This window comes from Pistacia vera, unplaced genomic scaffold (assembly GCF_008641045.1).
Source record: "Pistacia vera cultivar Batoury unplaced genomic scaffold, PisVer_v2 Contig563, whole genome shotgun sequence".
NCBI classification, from domain to species: Eukaryota; Viridiplantae; Streptophyta; class Magnoliopsida; order Sapindales; family Anacardiaceae; genus Pistacia; species Pistacia vera.
Window position 1 is genome coordinate 158451 of NW_022196405.1, and position 17967 is coordinate 176417.

General features: G+C 34.6%; 1 protein-coding gene across 1 annotated transcript; it reads right to left on the reverse strand.

The window, feature by feature from the left end:
* Positions 1 to 60: 60 nt before the first annotated feature.
* LOC116108421 (synaptotagmin-5) lies at positions 61 to 9368 on the reverse strand. The gene is made up of 13 exons (XM_031394672.1): positions 9041 to 9368; positions 8841 to 8945; positions 8695 to 8745; positions 8494 to 8614; positions 6983 to 7104; positions 6187 to 6288; positions 4739 to 4813; positions 4404 to 4483; positions 4018 to 4168; positions 3695 to 3925; positions 1728 to 2024; positions 1398 to 1511; positions 61 to 459 (listed from the first exon to the last, which is right to left on the reverse strand). The coding sequence occupies exons 1-13, from the start codon at positions 9143 to 9145 to the stop codon at positions 313 to 315; spliced, it is 1701 nt and encodes a 566-aa protein (XP_031250532.1). The 5' UTR covers positions 9146 to 9368; the 3' UTR covers positions 61 to 312.
* Between the last annotated feature and the right edge of the window lie 8599 nt (positions 9369 to 17967).

Sequence of the window (17967 nt, forward strand, 5' to 3'; positions counted from 1 at the left end):
ACCTCAACGAAAAATTTAAACAGCAACTTCTAAAATACTTTCTGCAAATGCAAAACAAACTTCACCCTCTAGAACGGAGAGAAATTATTAATTTGAAGCATCAAAACCCTGTTTATAAAACATTAGGCTGAACATTTTCTCCCGCAACAGTATGTTTTACTTTCAATAAAATGTCATTTTACATCATGCCTAATGTCAGCTCAAAAAAAATTATCTACAATGAGTGATTGCATATGGTTTAGGTGAGTTATGTGGTGTATACCTGCATGTGGCTAAATACACTGTATGCTAAGATTTCCAATGACACATTACTCAGGAATCTCGATAAATTGGCTGTGGCATCCACTTGAGGTGCAAATTTATTTTCCCTGATTTAGCTCTGTCTAGCTCGAAGCTGTCTTTGAATTCCCCTTCCAGTATAACCCTTGTCAATGTCAAGATGCATCGCCCCATATAGTCCTGCATTATCAAATCTGGCGGTGTTAGAGTTCATCAAAAGCTATGCAAGTGAGCAGAATGATTCAAATGCATAATCAAACATATTGCTTTTTGTAATGTTTATAGACACAAGATCGTAAATAAAAAAAGTCGCACTAGATGAGAAATATTTTTGTAATGTTTATAGACACAAGATCGTAAATAAAAAAAGTCGCACTAGATGAGAAATACATTCTTTATCCTCTCATGAAACCATGTTTTAAGGTAATGAAAATAATAATGTAATCAAAATTAACCTAATGGAAACTGAAGATTCAAAAACTATATATCTCAGCAGCAACCAGCAAACAGTTAAGAATTTGAAATAGGTGTAACAAATGCTTTCAAACGGTGGCTCCAGTAAAGATAAAATATGCATAGTGCACAAGCCCCATAGAATTGCTGGCTGACAAATTGCCAACTTGTACTAGTAAGGAACAACTTGAAAAATCGCAAATTGTTTTACCTTCCCGAATGTGTCATGATCCCACACTTCAAGAATTAGCATGTCATGCAATCCATCCTCAACAACGAAGTCAAAAGTTTGATTCCAAACTGGATTCAAGCAGTCATTTACAACCTAAACACAAATTAAAGGATAAAGGTCAAACAAGAAGAAAACAGGAAGATATCTGTGAGCTTCATTTATGATANTCCTCTCATGAAACCATGTTTTAAGGTAATGAAAATAATAATGTAATCAAAATTAACCTAATGGAAACTGAAGATTCAAAAACTATATATCTCAGCAGCAACCAGCAAACAGTTAAGAATTTGAAATAGGTGTAACAAATGCTTTCAAACGGTGGCTCCAGTAAAGATAAAATATGCATAGTGCACAAGCCCCATAGAATTGCTGGCTGACAAATTGCCAACTTGTACTAGTAAGGAACAACTTGAAAAATCGCAAATTGTTTTACCTTCCCGAATGTGTCATGATCCCACACTTCAAGAATTAGCATGTCATGCAATCCATCCTCAACAACGAAGTCAAAAGTTTGATTCCAAACTGGATTCAAGCAGTCATTTACAACCTAAACACAAATTAAAGGATAAAGGTCAAACAAGAAGAAAACAGGAAGATATCTGTGAGCTTCATTTATGATATGGTGCCTATGTCAGAGGAAGGAAACTAATACCAGAATAAAAAAAGGAAAAGCACTTTACAGAAATATTTAAATTACGTTTCTTCTTAAGAATATAAAACAAATAGATGTAAAACTTCCACATTTAAGCAATCTAAATCTTACTCGAGTTTTGTTTCTATTCTCTGATTTCTTCATCGTGAGCACCACATAAGGATCAGCCTTCCCCATCAAATCTGCTGGAGGCAAGTCTTCAGCAGATATCACAGTTACAGAAAGAACTCCTCTAACAATAACCTCCCTTCTCTTCTGTGTGACTGCCTTTTCATTGTCGATTGCTTCTGTTCCATTTGCCCCACTTTCAAAAACCTTCTCCAAGGAGGTCATTGAAAAGTTGGGGGCAAAGGGGTTGGTAAAGCCATTCTCCATGCCAAAGGGACAGTACAACAGCTCCAAGTGCACCTAAAACCAAATTAATATAACATAAACAAATAAATTACAGAAGCAACTTAAACATGCCCTAATCTTCACTAGATTGAAAACTCAAATCCTTTGAAAAAAAGCTGAAATTAGATCATACACAACAATGTCTCCTATTGTCTTTATGAAGTAACAATCATCAGCGTGCAAGGGTTTAACTCAGCTCAAAATGTTGCATTAGAAGTACTATATTACAAAAATTCCAATTCTTATCAGAGGAAAAAAATTGCTTTACTTAACCATTTCCTATTTTCAGATTTAATTTGGTTACAGTGGTGCAATCTCCAAAACTCTTTCTCCAATTTATTTTTTCATAAAAGCAATCTCATAACTCCCAAGCATTATTAGCCATCCATATGTATGGTTTTACACTCTAGTGAAATTCTGCATTTTCTCAAAATATGAACCTAAACGCTCAAAAAAAAAATTGTAAAAATTAAAAAAAAAAATTGCTCAACTGTTTAAGCAAAGAATTGATGCTCATATATAAACATAAAATATGCACTTTCAACAACTGAGATTATTTATGATACACGTAATTAATATACCTTGAAATGATAAATGTTAGATGTCATCTCAGCTATTCGCAGTAATTTGATTTAATACAACAGAGCACCGATCGTCATAATTTGAATAAAAATTTAAGGGACCATGCCATCCCACAACATGGCCGGATTGCATGGCCCATGCCGTAAATCAGGTTCACTCAATAGTTGACACAGTTTGGCCTATTTTTTGAATTATTTTTAAGTTTTATAAATTTCTAAGACTTATATTGACTTCTTAGATGATGTAAAAGGGTTAATTCCATCCTTGAGAGATCACTAAATCTTAAGCGTTCTAGTGATTTTCAAAAACTACCAAATACACCCTAAAATTACCAAAAATCCCCTTAAAAAATCACTAGGGCGTTTAAGACTTAGCAATCTCTCCGGAGGACAAATAAAATTAACCTTAATGTAAAATTGAATAAAGAAAACTTCAAATATGAAAACTTGAGAAGAAACCAAAAATAAAGAAAGCTAAACTTAGTAAAATTAAAAATATATTCAAACCGATATGAACTAAAACCTATTGTTTCTAAGGTTTCAACTTACTAAATTTGAATATTCCATATTTTTAACAATAAAAAGAAAACAAAAAAACAAAAAAAGATTGTTAAGTTTCCATAATTAATTGATATGATATGATCCCTTTCTCTTCTGATATGCAAATTGTGGTGAAGGAATTAATTATATTTGTAATATTGCTCACTTTGATTGGAAGTTGCAAAAAGAAGATATATATAAAAAAAAAAAAAAAGGTCCTTGCAATGGTACTTGGTTACTTCATTTTATTCAAGTATATAAATGGCTTACGATAAAGACTTTTTAATTTTTACACAAATTATAACCAAACTGGATTTCAAATAAAAAATTTTGAATGATTGAAATTCGATATTGCATGTGCCATCTCCAAGCCACATTAATCATGCACATTAAATTTCATCTCACCAGTTGCAAGTGAGTTCATCTAACAACTCACATGTTCTGTCACAATTTGTGTCAAAATTGTATATATGTATGCATGCATGCACATATGAATTTTTATAGTAAGCACTTATCACAATGTCCAGTAATGTAATCCTTCAACAAGATTATCAGCCTTCTTACCTGTCCCCTGTATTTAGTATCTCTCTGAACCTCCAAATCTTTAACCAACTTCAACCACACATCTTTGACTTTACCAGGCTGAAGTTCATTTAGCCGTACTTGAGCGCATCCAATTAATTCTGATGCTTGAAGCCCCTCGTCATCAAAAAGTCTTACCACCAAGTGTTGAGTGGAAGCATCTTCAACAATGAATTCAAAGTGCTCATTCCAAATAGGATTTAACTCATTATTCTGAAGCAAAAAAAAAAAAAAAGTATAAATTCCTTAAAACCTAGAAACTAGAAAATTGTTAGAAACAAAAAAAAAAAGGTGGGAAAACTTACAATTGTTTTACTTCGCTTCATTTTATCAGGTAGAGGGCGTACATATACCACCGCATAGGGATCTGATTTCCCAATAACGTCTTTATTAGTTAAATCCTTCGCTTGCACAAGCTTTACCTCCAATATTCCAACAGGTTTTAGCTCCAGGTCACTAAAAGAAAACATTGCTCCTTAAATTGATTGTCAAAAATAAATCATAGCATAAACCAAAGATCAATCACTATCACCCTTCTCACCCACAAATTACCTAGCTGTTCAAATAGTCCCCCTATTTTAACAACCCCACAAATCACTGTGAGAGACATCACAAACCTTCCTATAATTTATCCATATTTAAACTGCTGGTTAACAACAGATATTCACATCTTTGATTCATGCCAACATACCTGTAATCCCCAGGCAAAATCGGAATAATTTTTCTAACAGGCCATGTAATAGAGTCTTCAATGGCATCAAGTATGGTTTCCTGTATACAAGAAATATGCAACTTGTTATAAAACTACAAAACATGTCAAGTAACACTGATCTATTTATTGAAAATCTGAAACTTGGTGCAATGCTCAATCATGCAAAGCTACTTAACACTGATCTATTTATCACTACATGCAAAAATATGCATTTGCAACTTTCAAAACATTATGTGTATCGATTGATACAGAAAAACAATCATAAATAATTTCTATAAGGAACAATTTAGCCTGAAGATAGAATTTGCACACACCTCAATAGCATCAGAAAGTCCAGGAATTGTTGATATGTCACCGCCAATAACTTTGAGTTTGAAATCCAACTTCTTCTGCAAGCCAAAAATTGAATGTTTGGTAAAACATATGCGCTGATACAATGTATGCACTATGCACTGTATATACATGCAGGCATGTATGCCTTATGCATGTGAGAGAGAGGCTGACAGTAAAATAAAAACTTTAAACACATTCACAACACTACCTAAAGAATGTCCTTGTATATAGACATATATGTATATGTAATCATTCAATTAAATTAACCCAAGACACAAAATTTGCAAATCTACTCTAAATTAGGGTTCCTAATTTCATTACGATATAAGTCTCCTAACAGTGCAAGATGTATGAAACCATATACACACACATATATATAGAGAAGAGTTCTTGGGTGTGAATGTCTGTTTTATTTTTAATAAAATTTGGACCCTTGTTGATGGTGCCAATAATTCTTTTACCAACATCAACAAGGTCCGCGTTTTAAAAAGATAAAAAAGTCCATCAGAAAGACAAACAGAATATCTTATATGTTATAGATATAAGAATTCTTACATGTGGATATCCGCATTTTTTTTTAATCAAATTTGGACCCTCATTAGACAGCGTCGATAAATTGTTTACCAACACTATCTAACACGGTCTGTATTTTAAAACAATGCCGACGTACATAAAGGAGACGGACAATATAAATATACATAAGAATTCAAATTTGGACCATCGTTAGATGGTGCCAATAAATTATTTACCAACACCATCTAACGAGGTCCGCATTTTAAAATAATCCAGACGTTCATGAGAGAGACAGACTACAAGTATATATTTCATCTCTTCTACGAACATCTTGATTGTTTTAAAATACAAATCTTATTAGATGGTGTCAGTAAACAATTTATTAACATCATCTAACTAAGGTCCGAATTTAAGAAACAAATGCGGACATCTACACCTAAGAATTCTTATATACATAATATATAAGAATTATATATATAAAAGTTCTTAGGTACGGATGTTCGCTTTTTTCTTTTTAAAATTTGGACCCTCATTACATGGTGCTAGTAAATGATTGATTGGCGCCATCTAACGATAGTCAAAATTTAAAAAGATGCGAATGCCCAAAACTAAGAATTCTTTTATATATAAATATACATTGCAATTATGCAATTTGTGTTTCCATTCATATTTGCAATTAGAATTGGCAAATATTGCACAAGGTACATAGAAAAGGTAATCCACCCTCTTTCTTGGTTGTGCACACCCTATCTACCATCCAACACATCATATGAATATGCATACAAACCTACTTTAAGTGCTCATTTTCATGTTTCTATAAATCTCAATAAAATCCCTCTTTTAATATATGTGATCGCCCTGTCTGGATAACTAATAATTTCTACAAGGCTTCAAAAACTTCGAAAAGATACCACACCTTTTCTCTGAGGGAATAGCTAACAGCTCCAAATCCAGGAAACTCATCAACTAGCGGCTTAAAGATCAATCTGAAAACCCCAGTGAATGCAATATCTTTCACCTAACAGAAGAAAAAGACAAAAAAGAAAGTGTCAAATCATAATATTACAGTTAGCAAACCTAATTAGTAAACATAATGTTACCAAAAAATAAAAATAAAAGTAAGCCAAGTTCCTAATGAACAGAGAACCCTGGCAAACCAACATTTCTAAATGTTGGCATAGCATTGTTTATATAACAAGAAAACCAATTTCTGTACCCAGAGATTCATTGCACTCAAACACTAAAATAAGATTACTTTGCAAGATGATTTACAAGTAGGGAATTCATTTTAGCAACATTCTTGAAGACTTGAGGTTCCAGTGAACCTTTCTTCAAGTGATAATACAGTCTCAGACGAAGAAAAGGAGCCACAATTGTCATGCCTTTTCACAAGCTTCTACCCATTCAAACACATCATCACTTATAAGCCACCAAGTTATTTCTTAAAGAACTATAGAGTTAAAGGTCACTGTTCAATTTCAGAATAGCTTTAACATAAAGGAAGCAAGAGAACTTCTTGGCCAAGGAGATGAACTTGAAATCCAGCTCTGACAGTCTTTCAGTGAGCTCAGCAACAGCACCAGAAAGGGAAAATATTCTCAAAGAGAAGGATGAAGAGTTGTTCCACACTAACATTAAAATAACATAAAGAAAATTCAAAGATTAAAGACAAAACTGAACAGATGAAAACAAGCAAAAGAACTATGAATTACCTGCACAGGCAATGCTACACCAACTTTGGTCTTGACTGCAAGTATTATACTTGAATTAGCATCCCATTGCATTTCCAACTCCATAGTAACACCACTGTTTCCATCTTCAATGATGGAAACTCCTAAAAGGAACAACAATTCGCATGAACTATTAAGATATTAGACCAAACCACCAAGTTGCATAAAAGATCCCGTAAGACATTTTACGATACAAAAGACAATAAAAATAGAACAGTTACCAAAATTTAAATATGTTTATAACTTGGACAAGAACAAAAATATAAAAGCCTAAAGTATTTTGGCATTAAAAAAAAAGTATATATATACAACTGGCAGCACACAATAAACCGACAAAAAATTGAAAAAAAAATATATATATATATATATATATAGCAGAGAGAACCCAAACTTAAACCAAGACAGCTTCCAATATCTATAAATAAAGAAAAAGGATCCTAAATTTTTTAGAAACTGAAGCCCACAAGGAAGTATACAATCAAACTCTATGCCATAGAAAAATCATCTTCATCCTTCTGAACACCCTCAAAAGTTCTAATATTTCTCTCTAACCACAAAGCAGTCAAAAGTGCAGCATCCCCGCACAACTAAAGCATTTTCACCCCCACTGAAAGCAGAATAAGCCTCAACAAATAATGAAATAAAGGAACTAGGCACAACACAAGTATTCTAGTTTCTTTAAGAGTGATTGATTTATATTATCAATGATGTAGGAATATGAAGAAATATGTAGTCGATACTTTCCGATCTCTTTTATACATGATGCAATAATGAGGAGACAAACAAGCCTTCCATCTCTTTGCATAACATCTCATGTGTAATCCTTCCAATAGCCATTGACTATGCAAAAAATCGTATCTTACTAGGAACTCTATCCTTCTATATCATCAAAGCTGGACGGAATGGAGGAAATGAAGGATTATCAATAAGCCATTCAGAGAAATAATTACAAGAAAAACACTAGAAGACTCAAGCTTCCAAACTCTAACATCCTTTTTCAATTTATTTAAGAAACATTACCAAGCAAAAGGAAAAAATAATTAGAGATAACTCCCCAATCATTCAAATTCCTTAAAAGCATCCAAATTTCAAAGCTGGTGAAGCAGATAGAGAATTAAAACACTTTACTTTCAAAAGAAACATATTGTGAGCATGGTAACCTATAAAGACAAGGAAATAATAAAGTGCAAAGCTGAGTTTACTCCACCCAAGAGTCCTCCCAAAATGAAAAATTTATGACCATTCACCGCAACAATTTCTAAATGAGTACAAATAAACAAAATCCTACAGAAATAGCTTTCCACAAACTTTAACATGAACGTCTTACTACCTCATTAGAATAGAACAGTAACACTATCCCATTAAACAAAATGAATTTTTCAGCCAACAACTACAATAGACATTCCAAACTCATCAATTTAGTCATTCCCAGTTGCAAAACATAATAGAAAGTAGATAATAACAAAAGAGCAACTACACAACATTTAACCAACCTGTGAATTGCGGTGCAACAGTACCAAGAGTAAACTTAGAAAACTTGAGAGATGATAACACAAACGGCCTATATTGTTCAAGTAGTGGCTCAACGGAAGTCTTTATAAGCTCAGAAGCTGCCTGCAACACCATAATCATATAAAATTTATTTAAAAAGGAGATTCAATTATTCTTACTTAACTAAATAAACAACATGATACCTCGTTAACATAGGGCCAGATCTTGTTTAGATGCTGATTAAGCCATGTTAACTGCAAGAAATTAAAAACCAAAAAAAAAAAAATCAGTATCCATTATACTGAGAGTGTACTGTGTGCGCGAGTAATGAGAGACAAAGAGAACTCAACTTCTGACGATTTGAGAAGACGACCCAAGAAGGGTAAACATCCGGCGGCAAGATCTTTCTAGAATCTGCCACTGTCATCCGAGCAAACGCAGCAATAGTTGTTGCCTGAAAGTCAAAACACCAAAAACCCAAAACATCAAAAACCACCAAAACAATTAAACTTCAAACAAATTTACATAAACCAAATGACCACTACTGACGAGTTCATTACGAAGCTTGGATCGAGCATTCTCCGAGCGAACAAACCCAACAATGATTGCCAAACCGACCACGAACCCGATCAGTATGCCGAAAACGAAGCCCATTTGAGAGATGGTTAAATGTAAAGGAAAAGATAGCACAGTGAGATTGGTTTTACTTTTCCAATGTAAGGGAAGAGTTGAATCGTTACAATTAAAGAGACGGACAAAAGGAGACAAACTGAGTTGGTATAGCTATTCATAAGGCGAAAATGGGAAGGGAAAAAGGGTTATCGACATGAGGCCGACTCTTTTGGATGGAATGGAGATTCATGCCAACTCATCTTCATCAAAATGTTAGTGATTCATGATTATGCTCATTTAAAAAAAAAAAAAAAAAAAAAAATCTAAAAAGGGTTGTCGACATGAGGCCAACTCTTTTATCAAATTTTATGAGTCAACAACGCTTTTATCCGATTCTTGAAAACTCTTATTATTGTCTTTTCTTATTAATGAAAAAAGACTTCAAGTGGAAAAGTCATGGTATTGGGATCACTCCTTTATGGTTTGGCATGGATTTAATTGATTGTAAAGTCATTTGCTTTGTTTAATTTATTATAAATTTGGTATTGTTTTAAGTTATTTCTTTTTTTTTAATCGTAATTATTTATATTAGAAATGGGTTTTTTCTTATGAAAATTCTTAAAAGATTTAGGGTTGATTTATTTGCCCTAGTGGGATCCCTAAGTCTAAAAGTCTTAAGTATGCCCCTCCTATTAAGTTGAAATTAAAAAAAAAAAGTCAAATCGAAGAAGGGCAAATGCATAAAATTTAAAAAAAAAAAAAAAAAATCTCTCCACTTTTGTGTTGCCGTCGCCCATCAGAGTGAATGGGGCAAAGGGCGTGGAGAAAGCGAAGAAAAGTGAAGATAACTTTTTTTTTTTAAGTTTAATAACGCATTTACCTTTCTTCAGTTGACTTCTTTTAACTTCGTCTTAATGGTAGGGGCTTATTTAAGACTTTACGAAAATCAGTGGGCTGATGCAGACTTAGATATTTCTCAGTGGTGAATAAAATTAACACAAACCTTTAATACAATTTTTATTAATAAGTCCTTTAATCTATGGAGAATTATTTTGGATCCATATGTTTAGTCAATTGTCTCTTGATTTTATTTGATAATTCTGAAAACAATAAATGATACATATACAAAGTTGAGACCCCATCTTTGTATTATAAAATAATATTATTGTTTATGTGGCAACACCATGTTGATTATAAGAAAATAAGATGAGTGAGTTACTTGTGTTAAAAACAATGTTTTTAAACCCAATTCGGGCATTGACCCCGTCCAGGGCTCAGGTTCTAGTTTGACTAGTCCAACCAATCAGACTAACGGGTCGGATTGGTGATGTCAACATATCCAACAGATTTGAAATCCAACAAACGCATCACTGAGAAATTATTATTAGTCACTTCAAGTTTGAAATCCAGCAAACATAGCCCTACAATCTGGCCAAATGCAAATCATATGGATTTTTTTACCTTTGATCCACAAATTTCCACCGTCCATATTTCAATTCTACTTATAATAAGACCTAAACATGAACCACTCGTAAACCTCCCCGTTCACCACAACTCTCTCTCTCTCTCTCTCTCTCTCTCTCTCTCTCTCTCTCTCTCTCTCTCAACACTTCTCTTTCTTCACTACCATGGACAATCAATGCAATCCTCTTCTTACTTTTGCTTACTACTACCAAGGAAAGGTTAGTAACTAACTTCACATTGTTCTTTCTTTTCTTTTCTGCTTAATTAGTTATGAGAAATTTCCAATTTTGGTTCTAACTTTGTTGTTTTGGTGTTGTAGAATATAAAGTACGGAAGATCTAAGGCATTCACTTTTAGGTATTTCATTTTGGGTTTTCATCAAAGGCTTCAGCCTCACATTGCCTAGACTAGCTGTCCAGAGTTGAGTAGTTGTCGCGGGTGAAAGAAAAAGCAAAGTTGTGCACGACTTTGGAGCTGGAACAAACGAAGATGGTGGTTCCAAAAGAGCTTAAAAGAGAGATGATCAGTTGCTTCAACTCAAAGAAGAAATGAAGAATTGAAGATTAAAGATGAAGAATGAAGATTTGGAAAGTTTTAGGGATTTTAATTTTGTGACCTAGTTTTGGCATTTGGCTGGTTTGGTTCGCTACTGTTCCACCGGTCTGATCGTAGGTCAAATCGAGTTGATGCCAAAACCGAGTTTGAGGGATTCCCGACCTAGAGAAGACCTCGGTTCCCAGTCCCATCAGTCAAACCGATCGGGCTAGGCTACGTTTTGAAACATTGGTTAAAAAGGGGTATTATTACTTGACAAGATTTATAAATAAGGACGAACCCAATATTTAATATGAGAGGAGCAAGTTTAAAATAAATAATATAAAATTTGGCTTTAAAACGTAAATACCTTTCAAGTTTAATGTAAGTACATTTAGACCCAAAGATTTAAACAAGTAACATTATAAGCTCATACGTTAAAATATAGTGACATTTTTATCTAAAGGGTAACCATCGTTAGTTTAATCAGTTAGATGGAGAGCCAAAGTTGGGAATATGTTGAAAATTAATCAAAATATGATTTTATAATTTGCATCTTTTACATTATTATTTTTTTAGAATTATTTTTCTCTTATTTGAACACTTATTATTTTAGTTTTGTTGGACAAAAATATATCCCCCTGTTTGTTTAATTTTTGGAAACATTTTTCTATTAACCTATCATATCCTAAACAGTAAAAAACATGTTTGTTTTAATATTGACTATTCAATTAAAAATTCAATCATATTCTATTCAACTCAAAACATTTAACAATTATCTTTTACAAGAAAATTTTATAAATTAACAAAAACACCCCCACCCACCCAAGCCACTATTGGCCGCCATCGTTGCCATCGCTGACTGCCGACACAAACAATGCACGATCGGCCAATCGTACGCCTATTTGGCCGTTTCTGGCCAAATCCACTATGGCTCTGGCAAAAAATGGCCAAATCTATGACTAGAGGTCTGGTCGTTGACAACGACCAAAATTTGATTGTTCCGTAAATCTGGCCATTTCCGACTAGATCCATGGTAGATTTGGCCGTTTCCGACCAGAGCTACGGTGGATTTGGCTATAAAATATCGAATCGGTGCATGACTGGCCAAATCTAGTCGATTGTACACCATTCCAGTAACTGCTGGCCGACAGTCAATTGGGTGAGTGGGTGTGTTTTTGTTGATTTATAAATTTTTATTGGTTGGGTGTGTGTGTAAATTAACAAATGTATTAATGTAGGGGTTAAATATTTTCAGAAAATGTTATAAAAAAATGTACCAAACAAATTCTCAAGATCATATCCTATTCAGAATAGTTATTCAAAATATCATATTCCAAATAATGTACCAAACAAGCCCTATGTTTTCATAAAAAAACGTTTTTAGAGTTTTTTGTATTTATTATATCTAATTATTGTTTTGCTTATTTTATTTATAATCAGATGGACAAAAGGGTTTTTGTATATTTTTGCATGATTTTGTATGTTTGATATTCGATTTGAGTAACAACAATTTCCTTTTGGATGAAAATATCACAATATTATAACATTTGGGCTTGTCATATCCCTTGTTTAACCTTTGAGTCTAATGTTACTTAAACTAAACCTAATGGGTATTTATGTTTTAAAACCTATAAGAGGCCGTTTGGATCGGGGCTATATAAGATAACGGGGATAATCTTCGTTTATTTTGCAAGATTCTTGTGTTTGGTTTGCAAGTAATAAAATATTACGGTAATCTTTTATTGCAATTAGTGTTTACTGTTGGTAATGTGGGGGGGTAATCTTATTACCTTGTTAGGGGGTATTATTAAAACATTATCCGGGTAATATGATTTTTTTACCCATTTTGCCCTTAATTAAAAACCTTTTCGGATATAAATGCCCTCAAATGTCTACTAAATAACAGTTTTTCAGCCCCCCTATATTTGAGAAATTAGCTAGAATACCCCAGCTACAAAAAAGTTTAAAAGTTAAAAAAATACTTCCAACCACCTAAGACCACCGTTAGCGTCAATCGTCATAGTGGTGCATGACCAGCAGGATTTGGCTGGTCGTGCGTCGGTAAGGCCTTTTTCGGCCATGGATCGGCCAGATCTAGCGTTTCTATGGCCGTGAAATGGCACGGCCAAAGATCTGGCTGTGAATGACATGCCGTGAAATGGCCATAGATCTAGTCGTTTTCCGGCCATGGATTTGTGATCCATGGCCATTTTCGACTTTGCCGGTGCATGGTCGGCCATAGACGACCATGCGTGTCCGTCGACTGCCAACGGTGGCCAGAGGTGGTGGCTGGCTGCTGACAGTGGCTTAAGGTGGGTGGGGGTGATTTTGCTATAATTTAAGGTTTTATGTGGCTAGGGTATTTTAGCAAAATTTCAAATATAGGGAGTTAAAAGAAATAATTCAAAAAATAATAATAATAAATACTATTATATTAATATTTAAAAAGGAAAGCAATTTAGTAATCTATATAATATACCTACTCATTTATCCTCCCAATCAAACATATTATTCACCAATTTATTCGAACCAACTAAATACATTTTTTAAACATTCTCAATAATCTTCAAAATTATTTTTTTCATTAATATAATATACTCTTATAATAAAATATTATATAATCTAAATGCCCTCTAAAAGTCAATAAGTCATGATAAAAAGGACATCAGGTGGAAAGAATACTCTATTTATCTTTTCTAGATTTTACTCTTTAATTAACTTCTAATTGAAAAAGAATATTTAAAAAGTATTCGATTAATAAACATGATCTTCTTAAACAAATAAAAATCTATTATTTAATAATAGAAAAAAAAAATTGGTTTCATTTTATATAGTTGTGGTGAAATTGCAAATTAAATTATATCAAAATAGAAAAAAAAATTAATAAAAGAAATTTTTTAGTGGGGTCGTCAGCCCCATTTGTCTACATAGTTCCGCCTACGGTTACAAACCCGTCATTGAATGAACATTTAATTGTGTTAGGTTGTTATATTTTACTATACAAGGATATTTCAATAATGGAAAAATAAATAATTGTAAGTAAAATAGCTTTAAAAGAAGATTAATAAATGGTTGACACGTGTTCCCAAAGAAGTATTTTTTTTAGGAGAAAAGGTATATGGGTATTATGGGTTCTAGTCACCCATTAGAGAGGAGTTCAAAATTATTGGAAACTTGACAGCATGCTACTATAGTGATACTGAAAGTTGCCAGCAATAGAAGTTCAAATACAAGAAATTACTAATCAAATGCAAATCAGACTTGAAAGAGTGGAAGATGCAATGCAATCTAGAAAATGCTCATTATAGTCTTAATATTGTTTGTTGTAATCATATTGAAATGAAAAAAAAAAAAAAAAAATGTATTGAAGGGAAATTATACAAGATTTGGATTGTGTTGCTCCTAAAAGGCATCTATTACTATTTAGTGTTGTAGACAGGAAAAATCTACGATTACGGAACAGATAGATTATGTGAGGTTAAGGCCACTAACGATCTGTAGAAGCAAACGTGAAGTTCACGGGAGACACCGGTGTGGTGTCTGCTGTAGGTACTCCGACGCTCAAGTCAATGGGGCTTGAGAGGCTATTTAGTAAGGGCTAAGGGAGGAAAGTTTACCGGAATCTCATTGGAGACTAGAACTACGACAAATGTGATGGTGGTTCTTGAAAGCAAGAACTTTTAGGAGCAAGTAGGTGGTATTGAGATTCAATTCATTATGAGAGGGTTGGCCTCTGTTTATATAGTAAACCCAGGAGGTTGGTGCCCCAGTAGAACTCTGAGTTCTACTTGGTAGAGGAGTTCAAATTAAAAAGGAAGTCATATTGCTTGCCTTTATCGGATTAGCATTACCAATTCAAATAAGATCTTGGATCTTGACTGAAGTAGAAAGTAAATAGAATTCTAATTCCTATTTTGCGATGCATGTGGGCTAATGGGTTGGAGTCCGATTTAGCTTAACTTGTAGGAAGACCCAAATCATGGAGTGGCCAATCAACAAGGTTAATTTAAGCGTAGGCTCAACCAGAATTGGGTTAAGGCACTGGGACATAATATATTTATTTCATTGTTGGACCACGTCAGGCCCAATACGATTTTTGACCCATACAGTTTGTCCCCCACTCTTTAAGTTAAAGAATATTTAGCTCAGAGAGTAGATTCAATTAATCGTAGGTGTAATACAAACGAGTCAATGTCCTCTCAGAGAGGGTTGACTTGAAACACTTGTTATTGCCATAGGGCCATAGGCTGTTCGGCTCGGTTCATGTGGCCGAGTGGAAAGGAAGGGCTGAGCGGAATGAAATTGCTTCAAACACCTTATGCAAGGTAGAACTACTATGGGCCCCCTTGGTTCGGCTTTATTTTTTGGAGAAAAGTGTTAGCCGAATGAGGAAATGCATTAATTGGTTTCCCAAAGCAAAGCAGCAGGTCAAATGTGACTGAGCGATACCACATGGTGGATGACCCAATACGTGTCTAGGCCAAATAAATATGAGCCATGCCGAATGGATGGCCATGTGGCCTTGACTCAAACGAGTGATAGGCGTCGCATTGTGGGATAATCGCATTACCACTCAGCTAGACAAGCCGAGTGAAGCACATGTCGTCTGTGACTATAAACCTTATAAGTTAGCCATGATATGATCTGGTTGGCTCATCTCTTTGTATGGATGCTGAATCGAGCTTGAATTGCATTCACTGAAGGCACCACGAGTGTGACACATGTAGGGTGAAGATCAAATATGCCATGGGCAGGAAAAATGAGAAGTTTCATTTTCCCAAGGCGGCATGAACGCGCGACATGTGTATCATTACTTTCAATTTTTTCAATCAGCGAGAAAATGAAAAGTCACGTTTTTCGAGAACCTCTGAACGAATGCCATGTGTCCACCATGGCAAGACTCGTATTTAAGAGGGAAGTTGCCTTTTTGCAACTTCATTTTTCATTTTGGTGTTTTCATTTGAGAGAGAGAAGCTTGAGAATGGGAAAAGCCTACTTACAACAATTTGAGGATTTCGGTAAAGATAATCTTTTTTCTTTCAAATTTTTGCCCGTGTTTTGTTTCTTTTGTGTATTCCGTGGGATTATCAGTGTTTTGGGTGACGTCTCGTGAGATATGGAGCTGTTATGGATGGTAAAAATCAAATTTTGGAAAGGTTTTGTTTGGGGTGGTTTTCTGGAGAAAAGTGGCTTTTGGAAAAGAGTGGTTTTGGAAAGGAGAGTGGTTTTTTGGGGAAGGAGGTATATAAAATTCTAAAGGTTTTTTTCTTGGATTGTTCTACTAGTCAAGCCAAGTGGAGAACTAAGTTGGAACCTGGTTGACTGCCAACTGGTCGAGCCAAGTGGAAAGTCTTGTTGCGGGGTGTTCACTGATATCCTTTTGGTCGAGCAAAGTAGGAATTACACTTATGCTTACTTGGGTAGGGTAGGCCATGTCGAGCCATTAGGCATGGCAATGGGCCAAGGTGGGAATCTCATTCACCATACCCATCCCTCAAAATAACTCCCCACCCTTACCCCATCCCCATTATGGGGATGACGGGAATTCCCCTTCCCCGCCCCATAGGGGAATGTAGGAGGCTCGTCCTCGCCCTGTTAATTTTACACAAACATAAATTAATTTGAGCATTACCAAACACAATAGTTAATTCTCATCCACATGACAAACACTTAAATTAATCGTTTAAACATAGTTAATTTTACATAAATATGGGTTAGGGTTTATTCTGGTTCAATTGTTTAGGATAAGGGAAATTGGGAAAATATGGGTTTATATAGGTAGGATAATTGTTTAATTAGATGAAATATAGGGGTATTAGTGAAAAGTGTACATATATATATATATATATATTATTTTTAATTTTATATATTATATACGGGGTGGGATGGGTCCCCGGTATTCCGGGGAACATCGCCATGCCTATTGAGCCATGAATCGCGTTTCCAGAATCTTGGCCTAGTGTTTCTTGTCTAAGCCGAGTGGATGTCCAAGTATCTGGATCCTCAAATTATAGTGTGCAGAGTCAAGTGAAAGCTTGGTCACAACCGCAGTGAGTGGGTAGAGCCGTGACTCTTTGTATCTTGTTGGTTTTAGCGAATTAAAGCACTTGCCAAGCTGAGTGAGTACTAGTTGTACCCTGATACTTTGTAGTTAGTCGAACACCTTGTTGAGCTACTTGGCTCGGGTAGAGCCAAGTGGATTCATTGATAATAGGTTTGTCTGAGCTGAGTGAGCATGTTTGGGGGCAACAAATATAAGGAATCCGCAACTTCTGTGAAATTACTTGAGGGTGAAACCACGGCTCCAACTAGGGGAGTGAATGTGGCATTCCACGTAGGCCAAGTGGTTAGGGAGCCAAGTGATGAGCCGAGCGATGGGGACTCTGTTAACTTTCATATGAAACAGAGAGTGATATTTGGGAGAAACTGAATCAATGTTTATTGATTGTATTGTACTTTCTTATATACAAATACAATAAAGTTAACTATCTTGAGTTAACTAACTAATCTACTAACTACAGTTAATACTAATAACTGATTATTAACAAACTAACAATATTTAACTGACTACTTAACAAACTAACAATATTTAACTTCCAATACCCCCCCTTAAGTTGGAGGGTGGTAGAGATCAAGCACACCCAACTTGTTTAAAAGATGATGATGAAGTTGGTTCCCAAGAGCCTTAGTCAAAATGTCAGCTGGTTGCTCAGAGGAAGAGATGTAGGCAGTGCTAATAAGACCCTTTTGAAGCTGTTCCCGTAAAATATGACAGTCTATATCTATATGTTTGGCCCGCTCATGAAACATGGGATTCGAAGCAATATAGTGAGCCTGATTATCACAATGCAGAGGAACAGGAG